Below are 17,097 nucleotides of genomic sequence, written 5' to 3' on the forward strand. Positions count from 1 at the left end.
GGAGGCCCTGGGGACACCCCAAAGCGTGTGAACTTTGCTCTTATTTAAAGCACATTTTCTCAGCCTCGGTATTGGGGACACCTGAGCTGGGTCCTTCTCTGTGGTGGGGACTGTCCCGTGCGTGTTGAACAGCATCCCTGGTCTGTCCACCCACTGGATGTGGAGCAACCCTCCCACCCCCCGAGTCGTGATAAGCTAAAATGTTTCCACATATTGCCAGGTGTCCCCTCAGAGAAAAGTCAACCCCAGAATGAGAACCATTGGTTGAGGGGTTCTGTGGAGTCTAGGAGACTTCGCGTCCTGTCATTATGTTACTAGGGGCGCCTGGGTGGCTCAGTCGGTTAAGCATCTACTCTTGATTTCGTCTCAGGTCGTGATCTCACGGTTCGCGAGTTTGAGGCCCACATCTTGGGATTTGTCTCCCTCTCTCTTTGCCCCTCCCTGGCTCACTCTCCATCTCTCTCTCTCTCTCAAAAAAAAAAAAAAAAATTAACACATTAATTAACTTCAGTTAATTAATAGAGGTCCTAGGATGCTGCGTTCATGTAAATGCACCAAGTGGGGAGGGAGAGAGGAGGTATCTCACAGACGCCAGGAGGGAATCTGGCCCCGTTGTTGCCATGGTCACGGGAGGGGGATCTAAAAACGACTCTGTTGCTGAACCAAAATGACTTTGGGACCAGCCCGTTGCCATAGATAATTGGACAAAAAAAAGTTTCTGGAAGATCTGAAAATCATTCAGCAAAAAGCGATCCTTAGGAGGGATCACCCTGGCTTGTACCATCTAAGTCCCCAGGAATTTATTCTGGTGTGTCTATGAGTTAGGGACGTAAATCAGTATTTTTTTCCAACTGATGAACACAGTGTTTCTTTTTTTTTTTTTTTTTAATTTTTTTTTTTCAACGTTTATTTATTTTTGGGACAGAGAGAGACAGAGCATGAACGGGGGAGGGGCAGAGAGAGAGGGAGACACAGAATCGGAACCAGGCTCCAGGCTCTGAGCCATCAGCCCAGAGCCCGACGCGGGGCTCGAACTCAGGGACCGCGAGATCGTGACCTGGCTGAAGTCGGACGCTTAACCGACTGCGCCACCCAGGCGCCCCATGAACACAGTGTTTCTTGACCTCAGCACTGCTGACATGTAGGGCCGGGTCACTCTCGGTGGTGGGGACTGTTCTGTGCCTTGTAGGGTACCGGGCAGCATCCCTGGTCTCTACCCCCCTGGATGCCAGTTCCCCCTTCCTCGGGTGGGAACAATCACAAAGGTATGTCTCCTGTCATTGCCAGATGTCCCCCGGGGCCACCGTTGGCCTGGGAGAGAGGAGGGTCATAAAGAATGCTGAGCTCCAGGGCAAGAAGAGGTGGCTAAGACACTGTGTGTCAAACCTGTGACTGGCCCACAGGGACACCTTTGCCCCTGCCCTGTGGTGATGCGTAGATAGGCTGGGAGGGGAGCCAGGTGGGGGCTGTCGCCAAAGATGCTGACAAGGCAAAACCCTGGGCTGTGGGCTGCCTGGGACGTCTCACTGGGTCCAGAAGTGTAACCAGGATCATCACGGCAGAAACTGGGCCAGGGGATGGACTTTGTGGCCAGGAGGAGCCCTTGCCCAGATGAAGGCCACGAGGCCCTGGGTCACAGGTGGAGGAGAGGAGGCGACTCTGGAGGCTGCCCGCCCTGCGGCCACACACAGGGAGGGGCCAGTGCGGTTGGTGATCAGTAACGAAGCCAGTTGCATGGGAACAGAAAACAAGGATGGGGCTCCAGGGTCTTGTTGGCAGGACAGAGGATCCGTGGTCTCTCTCTCGGGTGGGAATGTTCTGAAGCGGATGGGGTGGTGATGGCAGGCGTCTGACCATAGTACAGACTGCTGTCCCAGGCGCTCCCAAGGCATGAGCCGCGTGATCTGTGGATTCTACGCCAGTAAGTCGTGTTCAAAGGAAGAGTTTTATCAGAACAAAATGCCATTTTGAAGCGAAAACCAGTGGGCCGCCGGAAGGATCGAGTCGAAGGGGGTGTGTCGTTGAAGAAACCACAGCCACGCGGGGCTCCTGGTGGCAGGCGATGTGGATTTTGAGGGGACAACCACAGCTCGTCTGAGTCTTTGGAGAGGTTAAGTGAGGAGCTGCTTTGTTCCAGGTTCCCGGAGGCTAATGGCTCTGTGGGCCACCAGTGGGGCAGGACTTGCTCCCCAGGCAGAGTGTCCCCACTGCGACAGGGGGCTCCACAGGGACTTGGCCCCGAGGCAGGGGATTCCCACGGGCCCAGGTGGCTGACCCGTACGGGGCACTTAGGCCGAGGAGTGGGCCCGCTCTGTCCCTTGTGAGGGGCTGGCACAGAAGCCCTTCGAGCCCCGCCTGAGGTCCGTGAGGATCCAGACTGTCTTTAAGAGCAGAGTGGGGCAGGGTGCGACCCCTCCTTTTCCAGGGGCCTCTCAGCCAAGGTCTCAAGCAGGGCTTTTGTGTGTTTCTGCCTGGGCATGGCGGCAGGGGGACTGTGTGATTTGGAGAGGGACCCCCAAAGGGGTCTCTTCGGCCCATCTCAACCTTCTTCCCTGGGAGCCTTCCGAGTCTCCATTTAGGGAGCCCACTGGTCACCAGGGAAGGATCTGAAGCGCGGGTCCCCACAGGACCTTGAAAGCCTGTCTTACTTCCCCCTGTAACCGGAACTGTCCTGTGTCAGGCTGTGGCCCGATCACAGCCACCAGCAATCCCCTCCCTCCTAGCCCCAGACACCTGCTGGAGCTGTGGACCAACAACAACCCCCCCGCCGCCGCCCCCATCCCACAGTCCACCTGCCACATACAGCCTAGCTGACCCCTTCCAGATGTCACTCTTGTCCTGGTTCTCACTGCTTCCAACCAGCCAGGCTCCCCATCAGACTTGCATGAAAATTGAAACTCCATCCGTCCCGTCCCACGTTCGCAAGGCCCTGCGGGATCTGACCTTCCTGACCTTGGCCCTTCCCCCTCCAGCCTCAGCCCTGCTGGCCACACTGGTCTCCTTGTTCTGAGACCAGCCCCAGCTGCCCCTGCCCTTGGCGCTCACCGCCCTCGCCTAGGCGGCCCTCCCCAGGAGCTCAGTCTGTGTGCCCCCTCCCACTGCACAGGCATCAGCAACCATCTCCGATGAGTGCTTCTCTGCCTCCTGGTTCATCCAGGATGACCACCCTGCCCTGGTCAGTTTCTGTCCCCGTGGCCGCACTGCTGACATCCGGGGGCCGGATCATTCTTCACGGTGGGGGCCATCCTGTACACGGTAGGATGTTGAGCGGCATCCCTGGCCTCCATCCACCACATGCCCTGGTACCTCCCCCCTCCCCCAGCGGTGGCGACCAAAACGTCTCCAGCCTCCAATCGGAGGGGAGGTCCACTGGGGCAGCGCAGCATTGCCCTTGGGTGAGAACCACTGGTGTAATACCACGCGGGATTTTTCCTTTCCCGAGAGCTGTCCCTGTTGGAAATGCCTCTTTGCTCATAGGTTGGTTTGTCATCAGCCTCCCTAAAGGCCAGAGCCCTTTGGCCTCCTTCACCTCTGCATATCCACGTCTGGAGAAACACTTGTTGATGAGCGGGGACATTGGAAAAAGACAGCCTGTTCTTTTTCAGAGGGGGTGGGAGAGGTAGTCACAGACCCCAGGGAGACCAAACAGCCTGTGTCAGCCCCGAGGGCAGCTGAACCAATAGAATAGAACATGCTGCCCCAGCATATGCCTGAGGGAGGGGCTCTCTCCAGGGCTCAGACCGGTTGGTCCAGACTGGAAGGTTGGAGCGCAGGACTTAGGGAAGAAAGGGACAGTTGTGAGAGAGCATTTGGGATGGGCTTCTGGGGGGGGCCGGGGAGGGGGTATTCAGAGCAGACGGAAGAAAGGCAGTGGTCCTTCTGGATCAGGGCCCTGCTCGGAGCGTCTGGTATCTTCTGCCCTGGGCACCTGGATTCGTGTTCTGGGGCTGCCGTAAACTGTGGTCTGAGGTACCACAAACCCAGTGGCTTAAAGAATAGAAATGTATTCTCTTGGGCTGCCTGGGTGGCTCAGTCAGTTAAACGTCTGACTTCGGCTCAGGTCATGATCTCACAGTTCGAGGGTTCGAGCCCCGTGTTGAGCTCTGTGCTGACAGCTCAGAGCCTGGAGCCTGCTTCAGCTTCTGTGTCTCCCTCTCTCTCTGCCTCTCCCCCACTTGTGCTCCGTCTCTCAAAAATGAATAAACATTAAAAAAAAATTAATGGGGTGCGTGGGTGGCCCAGTCAGTTAAGCGTCCTACTTTGGCTTAGGTCATGATCTCACATTTGTGGGTTCGAGCCCTGCGTTGGGCTCTGTGCTGACAGCTCAGAGCCTGCAGCCTGCTTCAGATTCTGAGTCACTCTCTCTCTGTTCTTCCCTTGCTTAGTCTCTGTCTCTCTCTCAAAAATAAATAAACATTAAAAAAAATTGAGGAATTTATTCTCTAGAAGTTCTGGAGTCCAGAAGTCCAGAATCCAGACATCAGTGGGGACCTGCTTCCTCCAAAGGATCCAGAGGCCAGGGGGACAGGGGGATCCTTCCCTGCCTCTTCCAGCTTCTGGGAGCTTCCTGGCGTTCCTCGGCTTGTGGCCACATCACGCCTACGTAAACCTTAAGCCATCCTCCAGCTCCGAGCCGCCACACCTGAGAAATATGCTCAGTTTGTGCCTGTTTCTCAGCGTGTCCATCTTGAAGATAATTTCACGTGATCATCTCTTCTTAAAAAGCCTCCACAGGCTCCAGGAAGCGAGCATTGGAAAATGGAGGCGCCCAGAGTTGTTAAGTGGCGTTTCCTAAATGATCCTGCTGTAATGCTGGCCTTCTCCTTTTAGCTGGAGAGTGATTTCATCTGATAAACATGTGGCTGCAAATTATGGCCTTATATAAACGAAGCAGCTACACTACACTTTCTGGAGGCCCTGTCCGCCTTATTTTCCAGTAAATTCCGAATTATTCGCCAAGCTGATAGGCAGAACCTTGCATTTTTGAGCACGGGGCCTTGGCCGGGCCTTCAGAGCAGCTCATTCACATTTGTCCCACTCCCCCGGCCCCCAATCAGGGCCTGAGTTTTGGTTGTGTGCCCACCCCCCCGCCACTTTGCCTGCACCTCCTTCCTCCAAGAACATAAGAGAAAGGCCCTGAATTGAGGTCCACGTCTTTTCACAGTGCAGAAAGTATACCCCGTGTGGTGTTTGCAAAGCCCTTTAATTTTCCACGGCTCGGGTTTTTCAGCAGGAATCTCTCTTAACTGTGGTAAAGTGCACATAACATGAGGATTCGCGTTAGCTGCATCGAGTGGACATGTTGTGCAACCCCCACCTCTGTCTAGTTGTGGACCATTTCCGTCTCCCCCGGAAGGAAGCATCCCTCCCTTGGCCCCTGGCACCTGCCGCTCTGCCTTCTGCTGTCTCTATGGGTTTGCCTGTTCTGGACATTTCACGTAGATGGAATCTCACAACGTGTGGCCTTTTGTGTCTGGCTTCTTTCACTGAGCACGACGTTCGTAAGGCCCACCCACGTTGTAGTGCACGCCAGTGCTTGTTCCTGTTCATGGCTGAGTAATATTCCACCGGCTGAATAGACCACATTTTATTTCTCCACTCGTGCTTCGACGGGCATTTTGCTTCCACCATTTGGCTCTTCCAGGGGCCGGTTTTCTCACCTGGCAGCTCGATTTCCATCCGGTGATGAGGGCACATCTCTCCCGTGAAGGCCCGGGTAGACAGATCGAATCAGTGCAGAGAGATGGGTCTCACGTCCCCCTTCTCACACTTGTGAGTGCTTCAGTGAGCGTCACCTGGAGGGTAGAACGGCGTTACGGTTCAGAGTAAGGGTGAACACGCAAGTTTTCGGGACCTGCTGCCCCCAGCATAGCTGCAGCCTGCGGTCGCCGGTTGGCTGAGCCGTCCCCCCTCCCTCAGCCCCAGACGTACTTCCTTTCGTTCTGGGCACAGGCTGGAGATTCTTGGGGCACAGGTTTCATATCCACTTGTGACCAGGACCTTCAAGCCACAGCGTGACCAACTTCCAGATCTCAGGCTCCATTAAGACTCAGTGAGGAAGGTGCGATCAGAAGCCAGAGAAAATGGCCTACCCCCTCCAAGAGAGATGTCATCATTTAAGAACGTCCCTTGGAGCTGTGTTCATCAAAACAACATGGCACCTCACAGGCATTGACAGCCCGGAAGCAGACCCACGCATGTCAAACAATTCATATACTGTATTTAACAAACTAAAGAGACTCCCTGGTCAAGGGAGAGGATTCTTTAAGGAAAAAGATCATCTGGATCCCCATTTCATCTCCCACACTATTCTGGGTTGACCGGTGTCCCCCACAAATTCATATCCACCTGGGACCTCTCAGAACGTGACCTCGATGGGAAATAAGGTCTTGGCAGATATAATAAGTTAAAGGTTTCAGGATGAACTCATCTTGAATCCAGTAACCGGCATCTCTAGAAGAAGAGGAGAGGACGCAGAGACAGGAAAGGACCACGTGATGATGGATGAGGAGATCAGAGTGATGCACATACAAGCCAAGGAACGCTAAGAGTTGGCAGAAGCTGCCAGAAGCTGGGGGGGAAGTATGGGAAGGATTCTCCCTCAGAGCTTCCAGAAGGAGCCAGCCCTGCCTGCCAACACCTTGATTTTGGACTCATCCAGAAACGTGAGACAATGAATTTCTGTTGTTTTAAACCATCTCGTCTGTAGTACTTTATCACAGCGGCCCTAGGAAAACTCCCACACCACCCAAAGAATTTCCAGATGGATGAGAGTTTCAACGTAAAGAATAAGTCCAGGGAAGGAGAGGGGTACAGACAAAAAGTACGATTCCATGTTAATCAGACCTGGGAGAGGACGAGGCAACAGACATGAAAGAAATGACCCACAGATCCACTGCCTGGAAAATACAACATTTGTATCCCCAAAACACCGGAAGTGGAAGCCAAGTGCCCTTGACCCTGACAAACCATCAATACCCTTCCTATACAAAGAGCTGTTCCAAAGCAATGAGCAGGAGGAAAAAAAAAAAAAAAAACAAAACAAGCAAAATGGACAAAGGACGTGAGCAACTTAACAGAAACAGAAAAATAGTTGCTCACGACACAAAATTTTTTTTGAAGCCCCGCCTGACAGCCAAAGGAATGTCAATGACAAGATGCTCTTTTGTGCCCACTGATGCCTGTGGGTTGAGAAAAATATTAACACTTGGTGCCAGCGAGGAAGCTCTGAGGCAAGCACCCTCGTATTACCCCATACCCATACTCTCGCCTGGGTGAGGCTCTCGGGAAGTCGCTGGGGCGGAATGGATCGGATCGGGGGCCGTCGAAGCGAGAACGCAGAGCGAATCCGACCAGCGCGGTGTTGTAGGGCAAATGATACAGCACACGGAGGAACAAGGGAACTCTTGGTCTGTGCTTCTGTTGTTGGGGACACAGTGCACCCTGAGATTTTGCCCTGAGAGCAGAGCCGTCCTAGAGCCGGTGGAGGGGCTCAAGGAGCCTTCTGACCTGAGGGGACAAGGACAGCCCCCCGGGGTGGGGCGAGCCCCTCATCTGAGGTACAGATGAAGGAAAGAGGGGGCAGGGTGCCTGGGAGCGGGTGGATGGCTGGCCCTCCAGGCCTGTGGTGAAGGCGGGGCTGGTGTCTCGCAGGAAGACAGCCCAGGCCAGGAGAACTAGGCTTTCTGCTGGGGGTCAGGGGCTTTGGGCAGCGTGTCCCTGATTGGCCTGGAGAAGCCCTGCAAGGTTCTGGTTGGGTGGGCAGTGGCTGGAGTGTTTCCAGAAACCAACAGGTGGCCATGTTGAATCAGGCCCGATGACCAGGGGCTCTGAGGGCTGGCCGTGGGGTGCCTTCGAGGGACTCTGTGCTGGGACACGCACACCTAGACCAGTGCTGCCAGGGGGCCCCTCCTGATTGGCTGGTGAGAAGAGGACAGTTCTGGGGACACGGTGACAGCAGTCAGGATGTGGTCAGGGAGGATGTGAGGGTGGTGGGGGGGGGTAGGGAACAAGCCTTCTGGGTGTTTGGGGCCCAGGAGAGGTGGCTGTGGTGGGCTGGGGGTGGAGTGTGGCCCCTAGGAGCATGCAGCAGAGTGGACGGGCCCCAGGGGGGTCCCCTGCACAAGAGCAGGTGCAGATGATGCCTCCATCCCCGGGGGCTGCAGAGCAAGCGAGCAGAACCAGGAGAAGCCAGTGGCCAGCCGATGTGACCGGTGGGAGCTCGGTGGCATCTTTGGGGAGAGGCACCGCGATTTTTACAGTGGGGGGCAAGGGGGGGGATGGTGGCTTGAGGGACAGGTGGGAGTAGGAAGGGCTAGCTCCAAGTCACGTGGAAGTGAGGAGGCAACCAGGCTTTTCCCTAAGCTGGAAAAGGGTTTATTAGTGTCTTTGGTTTTCAGGCACATGAGCCATTTCAATGGGAGGGTCCTGCCCCAGATGACCGGGGAAGGGACGGGGGGGAGGGGGGAGGAGAGTGCGGGCTCCTTGGGGAAAAGGGCCAGGTGAGGCCAGGCTGGACAGGGAGGGCCCCAAGACAGGTCCAAGGCAGAGGAGTTTCCCAGGACGTGGATGTGGTGGGCCTGCGTGGGGCAGGTGGGCCCTGTGGGGACTCCTGCAAGGGGCCCCAGATGCTATCTGTTCCGCGCTCCCCTACTCTTTGGTTACCCCTCCCCTCCTTGTAGCCCTGGTGGTCAGCAGCTACCCTGAGCGAGTCTTATCTCCTTCCTCCTGGCCTGGAGGGGTGGAGCACACATCAGCTGGTCCTGTGACTGCCCGCATGGCCCCCAGTCTCTGAGCATGCGGTTGTCTTCTGCTCCCCACACCAAGGGGCCCAGGGCTACAAACATCCCCTGTGGGGCTGTGACGGCACCTGGTGATTGACTGGCTCTGGAGGACAGGGGGTGGCACTGAGGGCAGCCGGCCATGCGGCCCTTAGCCCCTTCTGGCTTTGACCAGACCCTCTCCAGGGCAGGGCAGGGAGGCCTCGCGAGCAAGAGCGAGGTGACGTCGGCAGGCTCTGATGCCTCCTCACCTAGGTCAGTGTCTGCTGGGAGGAGAAAGCAGGTGCATCCGTGTGACCTTCCCACCACCCACATCCCTGCACTTGGACGTGAGACAGTCCAGAGCCCCGAGTCCGTGAGCCGGACCCCCCCCAAAGTTGTGGCGCACATCAGCTGTGTCTGCACAAGTGCCAGAAGGGGCCAGCTGTGTCTGAAGCCCTGGCTCTGTGAGTGTGTGTGTGTGTGTGCACGTGTTTGCATTAAGGTGCCGTGTGTGTGTGTGTGTGTGTGTGTGTGTGTGTGTGTGTGTAGGAGTGTTCGTATGAAACTGCACGCGCGTGTGTCCGTGCATGTGCTTTGGTGTGTGTGTGCACGTGTGTGGGTGTGTCCGTATGGAAGAGTGTGCCTGCCCACGTGTGTCCGTGTCTGCGCGTGTTGTGTGCTCATGAGCATGTGTGTGCGTTCGCGTGGCTGCAATTAAGGTGCACATCCGCGACCTGGAAGCTCGTACACTCTCCACCTCCCGCAGCGGGCGCGGTGCTGCCTGTAAATGTCCTGCAGTCGGGGGACAGCCAGGAGGGCAGCTGGCACTCTGAACACCTGACACAGGTTCCCTACCCCTTGTCCACTGTGGCATCCGAGGAACTCCGTGACGGGGCTCACGGGTTGGACATTTTGGAAAGAAAGCAAGAAGTTTTGAAAAGATGCTTTCCTGTGGGACTGGGTTCCTTTGTAATGCACGTAATTTTTAGAGCGTTATTGGAGCCCCTGGGTGGCTCTCGGTTAAGCACCCAACTCAGTCTTGGCTCAGGCCATGATCTCACAGTTTGTGAGTTCAAGCCCCGAGTCGGGCTCCAACCTGACACTGTGGAGCCTGCTTGGGATTCTCTCTCCCTCTGCCCCTCCCCCACTCTCTGTCCAAATAAATAAACTTAAATAATAATATATGTATTTTTTAATGTTTATTTTTGAGAGAGAGAGACAGAGCATGAGCTAGGGTGGGGCAGAGAGGAAGAGAGAGACAGAATCTGAAGCAGGCTGCAGGCTCTGAGCTGTCAGCACAGAGCCCGACGTGGAGCTCGAACCCACGGACTGTGAGATCATGACCTGGGCCGAAGTCGGACACCTAACCGACTGAGCCAGCCAGGGGCCGCAACAATATATGTATTTTAAAAAGAGCTTTATTAACTGCAGCCGATATACTGTAAACTACACTTCTTTAAAGCATGCAATTTGGGGAGTTGTGGCACATGTAAACACTCATGAGCCCACCACCACAACCAAGATAGTAAACACATTCATCACCCCAAAAGTCTCCCTGGGCTCCTTTGTCGTCCCAACCTGCACCCTCCCCCCCCAAGCAGCCACTGATCCACTTTCTGTCTCTATAGTCTGCGTTTTCTAGAATTATATATATGTGGAATCATACTGTATACACTCTTTTTACAACTGTATTGAATTTGCAGGCGCCTGACTGGCTCAGTCAGAAGAACGTACGACTCTTGATCTCGGGGTTGTGAGTTTGAGCCCCACGTTGGCTGTAGAGATTAAAGATAAATAACCTTAAAAAAAAAAAAAAAAACCTTTACAGAGGTGAAATTCACATAACGTAGAATTCACCATTTTGAAGCGTACAATTCAGTGGTGGTTAATATATCGTCAGTGTTGTGCAACTTTCACCTCTCTCTGGCTGCCGAACAATTTCATTCCCTAAAAGGAAACCCCCTCCCCTTTAGCGGTCACTTCCTCTTCCCTCCACCTGTCTGCCTCCGGCCTCTGGCAACCACCGATCTGCTTCCTGCCTCGATGGATTTGCTGCTCTGGATGTTTCACTTAAATGGGCTCATACAAAAAAAATAAAATAAAAATAAAAATAATAAATGGGATCATACACACTGTGCGGCCTTTCGTGTCTGGCTTCTTTCAACAGTGTTTTCAAGGCTCATCCATATCGTGGCATGTATCAGGGCTTCGTTCCTTTTTATGGCTGAGTAGTATTCCACTGTGTGGATGGACCACATTCTGTTCACTCATCAGCTGTTGGACCCTTGGGTCGTTTCCACCTCTCGGCTCTTGTGAATCGTGCTGCTGTGAACATGCGTGTACGAGCATTTCTTTGAACACCTACTTTTCAGTTCTTTCAGGTCTGTACCTAGGAGTGGAACTGTTAGGTCTGTGCGTATTTTTTTTTTGGTTGTCTTCTTTCTTTCTCTCAGCACACAGATCCTGAGATTGTTCCGTGTCGTTCCATGCTGGGATTAGAGGTTGGTCCCGCCTCGTGGCCGAGTCGCGTTTCGTTGTGCGGCCGGTTTGTTCGTCCATTCGCTGGTCGATAAACTTTCGGGTTGTTTCCAGTTTGGAGCTCTTAGAAAAGATGCCACAAAGCACATTCGTGTCCAATCCCTCTAGGGGAATCTGCTTCATTTCTCTTGAGTGACTGCTAGGAAGGGAACTGCTGGGTCACATGGTAGTTGTATAACTAACTTCTAAAGAAATTGCCAAGTGAGGTCCAAACTAGATGGGCCACGTAATCTAATACAGTCTCTGCAGTATACTGTGGCTGTTAACCCTGAGCGATGTTGGTATCTATTTATCTGCTAACCCTGCATAAATGCATCAATCCCAGGGAGATGCTCAGAGTTACGCATAAAGATGTGTGTCCAAGAAATCAGAAACCAGCTGCCCGTTGGTAACAGAAGAATCACACGCTTCACAATTTCTCTATGTACAGCGACATCATTAAAAATCATGTTGCAGGCGCCTGGGTGGCTCAGTTGGTTGAGCATCCGACTCTTCATTTTGGCTCAGGTGAGGTTCCCAGGGTTGTGGGATCAAACCCTGTGGCAGGCTCTGCGGTGAGCGTAGGGCCTGCTTAAGGTTCTCTCTCTCTCTCTCTCTCTCTCTCTGTCCTTCCCCTGCTCGCTCGCTCTCTCTCAAATGAAAAAAAAAAAAATCATGTTTCAAGGTGTATTTTATGACACGGAGAAACGTTCACAGGTACCTACATACCGCATAAAGAACAATCCAGGTTTTGTTAGCATACATGTGACGTTTGTTAAACTGGGAGAAAATTTCACCAAAATTACTTAATTTTGGAGAAAGTTTGAAAAAATAAATATTCCCGCCTCCCCCCACCCCGGACCTTGCTACCTGTTGCCACTAGCTACAGCTGGCCACGTGAACTATTGTAATAGCTTCGTAATGTATAGTTTTGTTTAGCCTCTCCTTCCCCTGCCCTGCCCACATGCTGCAGGACTTGGTTTCCCAGAGTCCGAATCATCTCAGCCTCCAGCGGGCCCTGAAGCTCAGGGTGCTGAGTCACGCTTCCTTCTAGGGTACAGGTCAGCAAACTTTTTCTTTTCTATTTGTTGTTGTTGTTGTTGTTGTTGTTGTTGTTTTCAGTTACCTTTTTCTGTAAAGGACTGGAAAATAAGTATGTTTGGCTTTCCGGGCCTCAAGGTTACAGGCTTTCACAACTATTCAGTTCGATTGTTACAACAAAAGCGACTGTAGATGATGTGTAAACGAATGCACTACATTCCAATGAAACTTTATTTCCAAAAACAAGGGGCGGGCCTTCCATACCCCTCTCCCTCTTTTTGCCTTCCTGTCGAACGAACTCCTCTTCATCCTTCAGAACCCCTCTTAGATGTTGCCACTCCGCTAAAGCCTTCTCTGGCTCTCGAGGATAGTAACTTCTTGCTGGCGTGGCTGATGCACTCACATTTGTTTGCCTACCAGCTGCTCCCGCTGGGCTTTGAACCAAGGTCTGGTTCATCTTTGTATCCTCAGCTATGCTTACGTGGCACACACCGAGCCCACACATGACCCATGCTGCGTGCGTGCCTCTCGCTCCAAGACACAAAATGAACTGTTGCCAGCGTTGGCTGCATGGTCTCTTTTTCCTGCGATGTCTGAAGAAGCAAGTGAGGTTTCGTTTTGTTTTTCAAAAATAAACTTTTTCTATTGGAGTTATTTTAGATCTACGGAAAAGTTGCAGAGACAGTACAAGAGCCCCCTATGCCCCTCCCCCAGCTTCCCCAAATGTAAATATCTTACATTATCGGGGCGTGTTTATACAACTAAGAAATGGACGTTGGTACACGGCTTTTACACTTGATCTTAGCCAAAAGGCCGAGAAGCGGTTGGTACACGGCTTTTAACCAACCTCCTGATGTTATGTGGATGTCACCAGTCCTTCCATTCATGTCCTCTGTCTGGTTGAGGACCCCGTCCAGAGAACCCACTGCACGTGGTTGCCACATGTCCCCAGTCTCCTCCTGTCTGGATGGTTCCTCCGTCTTCCTGTGTCACTTAAGACCTCGGCGGTCTTGGGGCGCCTGGGTGGCGCAGTCGGTTAAGCGTCCGACTTCAGCCAGGTCACGATCTCGCGGTCCGTGAGTTCGAGCCCCGCATCAGGCTCTGGGCTGATGGCTCAGAGCCTGGAGCCTGTTTCCGATTCTGTGTCTCCCTCTCTCTCTGCCCCTCCCCCATTCATGCTCTGTCTCTCTCTGTCCCAAAAATAAATTTTAAAAAAAGTTGAAAAAAAAAAAAGACCTCGGCGGTCTTGGGGAAGGCTGGCCAGGTGGCCTGTAGGATGCCCCTGATCTGCCTAGGTGTGTCTGATGGTACTGTCATGATTAGAGTGAGGTTGTGGGTTCTAGAAGCAAATGCAGTCTGAGCAGTTCTCTCAAATGAGTTTTGGGGGGCTCTTGCCACCTTAGTCCTCCTCTGTGGGGTTTCGGAATCTCTAGGTTTGGGGGCAGGTTCGGTCTTGCTCAACCCAACGTGCCTCTTGCTGCCCCTCGTGTGTTTTGGGGACATAACCAAGGCCTGCAGGGGAACTTGGGGATCTTCTGGGGGAGGTTCTATCAGAGAGGAGAGGCCAGGAAGGATGTGGGTCGAGAAGGGCTTAACTGAGAGATGGTTATGGCCATTGGATTTGAGGGTCTAAGATGCTGACTTGGGGTGGGGGGCAGGAACAGGGGCCGGGATGAAGCAAACTCCAGGGGAAGAGTTTGACCTTGGGGGACGGGGGGGGGGGCAGGAATCTGGTGATGTCACTCTGCAAGAGTCACAAACCTTGGATCAGGGGTCACATTTAAGGACAGACAGAGGCTCTTCTACCCTTCTTGCCTTTTTTTTTTTTTTCTTTTTTTTTGGAGAGACTGCGAGCAGGGGAGGGAGGGGCAGAGAGAGAGGGGGACAGAGGATCCAAAGCGGGCTCAGCGCTGACAGCTTCAGCGAGCCGGACGCGGGGCTGGAACTCCCGAACCCATGAGATCGTGACCTGAGTCAGAGTCGGACGGACGTTCCAACCGGCTGAGCCACCCAGGCGCCCCCTTCTTGCTTTTCGAGAGAGCCCTGTTAGGGGCAGGAAAGTCCATCCTGGCCGCGGGTCTGAGACTGTCGGCCGAGGGTTGGGTGACCGTGTCCCCCCCCCCCCCTCCACCACCACAACCACTCTGACCGTGCCACCCTCTCCCTTCCAGCTCCAGGACGCGCGCCCCGAGCCCGGGAGGCATGCTGAGGCCAGGCCAGCGGCAGGATGAGTGTGAACGAGGCAGGCAGCTCCGGCCGCGGGGGGCAGGCGGCCTACCACCTGCACATCTACCCGCAGCTGGCCACCAGCGAGAGCCAGGCCTCGTGCCGCGTGACCGCCACCAAGGACAGCACCACGTCCGACGTCATCCAGGATGCCATCGCCAGCCTCCAGCTGGATGGCACCAAGTGCTACGTGCTGGTGGAGGTGAAGGAGACCGGTGGGGAGGAGTGGGTGCTGGATGCCAACGACTCGCCCGTGCACCGCGTGCTGCTGTGGCCGCGGCGGGCCCAGGACGAGCACCCGCAGGAGGACGGCTACTACTTCCTGCTGCAGGAGCGCAACGCGGACGGCACCATCCAGTACGTGCACATGCAGCTGGTGTCCCAGGCCACGGCCACGCGGCGCCTGGTGGAGCGCGGCCTCCTGCCCCGGCCGCAGGCGGACTTTGACGACCTGTGCAACCTCCCCGAGCTGACCGAGGAGAACCTCCTGAAGAACCTCAGGCACCGCTTCCTACAGCAGAAGATCTACACGTACGCGGGGAGCATCCTGGTGGCCGTCAATCCCTTCAAGTTCCTCCCCATCTACAACCCCAAGTACGTGAAGATGTACGAGAACCAGCAGCTGGGCAAGCTGGAGCCGCACGTGTTCGCGCTGGCCGACGTGGCCTACTACGCCATGCTCCGGAAGCACGTCAATCAGTGCATCGTGATCTCGGGCGAGAGCGGCTCGGGCAAGACGCAGAGCACCAACTTCCTGATCCACTGCCTCACCGCGCTCAGCCAGAAGGGCTACGCCAGCGGCGTCGAGAGGACCATCCTGGGCGCCGGCCCCGTGCTGGAGGTGAGGTGTCGCTCTTGCTAACGCGTGGGTGTAACTCCCGTCCAGCTGCGCCGGGACCACTGCCGTGGAGAAGACCGTTTCTTATACTCCGGGTGTCCTGGAAATGGGGCGGGGGGGGGGGGGGGGGGCGGGGCTCGGCCGGCCACGCGGGGCCACGCCGGGAAGCACCGGGGCTGGAGCGAGGAGAAACCATGGGCACCGTCTCTGTTGTGGTTTTCACGGGAAGCAACGAGGGAGCCGGGATGGGCAGGCTTAGAATTAGCCAGGCTGGAGAATTCCGGGGGCTCCGGGAGGTAGGGGCTGCGCTGCTTGCCTGGTACTCGGCCCCCCCGGGGTGATCAGGGCGGGGGAAGGTGGCCCTGGTAACAGAAGTGGTGGCGGCATGGGCCCTGGCATGGTTGGCTTGCCTAGGCGAGGCACGCTCACGGGTGAGTCCTTTGCTCTCAAGAATTAGCTAGCCTAGGGGAGGGGCAGTGCCTTCAGGGCCGGCCAGGCCTCCTGATATCAAAGCATCAGCTTGTAGGCAATAAAGGGCCTGATTAATACACTGTTAATCTCTACCGGGCGGGCCGTGATCTATACTCCAGTTCCAGAAAGAAAAGGACGGCGTGTCCAAACTGAACAGTTCATGACAGGGTGTTTTCGGCAATGGAGCCTGTGTTCGGAAGGAAACCGGCAAGGCAGGGTGCGGGCCTGGGGGGCTAGGGGACAGTGAGGCCAAGAGAGGGGGCCTCCTGGCATCACCATAAAGGCGGTGGGTGAGGAAGCCCCCTCCACCCTCCATCCGACGTCTCCATTGGCCAGACCCCACAGAAGCCGTTGGTGCATCATTGTGACTGAGCCCTCTGGATGCAGGGGCAGTGGCAAGGACCACCCGGCACCCCTCACTCTTGGGGTCTTGGTGCCAGATGCATCCGTGTCTCAGATCACGGTGTAACTTTCGTCACCCGGTGAGGGCTGGGACAACGCATGGGCCCGGGGGTCTGTGCCTGTGGGTTTGGAGTTCAGGGCTCTGCTCTTTTTTCCTCTAAGTAGATTGTGTCAGAATTAAGTGTTTCTAAATGATTAAGTTTTATTAAATATAACGATGGAAGTTCTATTTCTTAGAGCGTTTGGGTTTATAGAAATATTGAGCCAGACAGTACAGAGAATGCCCACTTATCCCCTCACTCTCCACACTTTCCCCATTATGTTTTTCTTATAATTGGAAAAAAAAAATTTTTTTTTTTTTTTTTTAATTTATTTTGAGAGACAGAGAGCAACAGAGCATGAGCAGGGGAGGGGCAGAGGGAAGGAGACACAGAATCCGAAGCAGGCTCCGGGCCCTGAGCTGTCGGCACAGAGCCCGACGTGGGGCCCAGCCCCCTGAACCGGGAGATCATGACCTGAGCCGAAGTCAGACGCTTAACCGTCCACCCGGGCACCCCCACTTTCCCCGTTATTAACGTCTTACGTTAGCATGTTACGTTTGTTGTAGTAGATGAGCCAGTGTTGACATACGGTTATTAACTCAAGTCCATTATTTACACTGGGGTTCACTCTTGGTGTTGCGTATTCTGTGGGTTTGGAGAAAGGCACAGCGTCACCAACTATGCGCCAATACCCCGTCATACAGAGTAACTCCACTGCCCTCAAGTCCTCCGGCCTACTCATCCCTCCCCCCAGCCCTGGCAGCCCCTGATCCCTTTACTGGCTCCATAGCTTTGCCTT

At 54.6% G+C, this 17,097-nt stretch overlaps 1 protein-coding gene across 8 annotated transcripts in view; it reads left to right on the forward strand.

Annotated features, from left to right (window-relative positions):
* The window catches only part of MYO9B (myosin IXB), a 91,749-nt gene that overhangs the window by 5,756 nt on the left and 68,896 nt on the right, over positions 1 to 17,097 (forward strand). For 7 of the 8 annotated variants that reach the window (XM_043586921.1, XM_043586917.1, XM_043586920.1 and 4 more), the window contains exon 2: positions 14,492 to 15,387. In XM_043586921.1, coding sequence (XP_043442856.1) covers positions 14,548 to 15,387 — 840 coding nt within the window. In that variant the 5' untranslated portion in view covers positions 14,492 to 14,547. Of the gene's footprint in view, positions 1 to 7,431; positions 7,560 to 14,491; positions 15,388 to 17,097 lie in introns of those variants that run through there. The other variant, XM_043586918.1, reaches the window with a different exon arrangement.

This window comes from Prionailurus bengalensis, chromosome A2, assembly GCF_016509475.1.
Source record: "Prionailurus bengalensis isolate Pbe53 chromosome A2, Fcat_Pben_1.1_paternal_pri, whole genome shotgun sequence".
Lineage (NCBI taxonomy): Eukaryota > Metazoa > Chordata > Mammalia > Carnivora > Felidae > Prionailurus > Prionailurus bengalensis.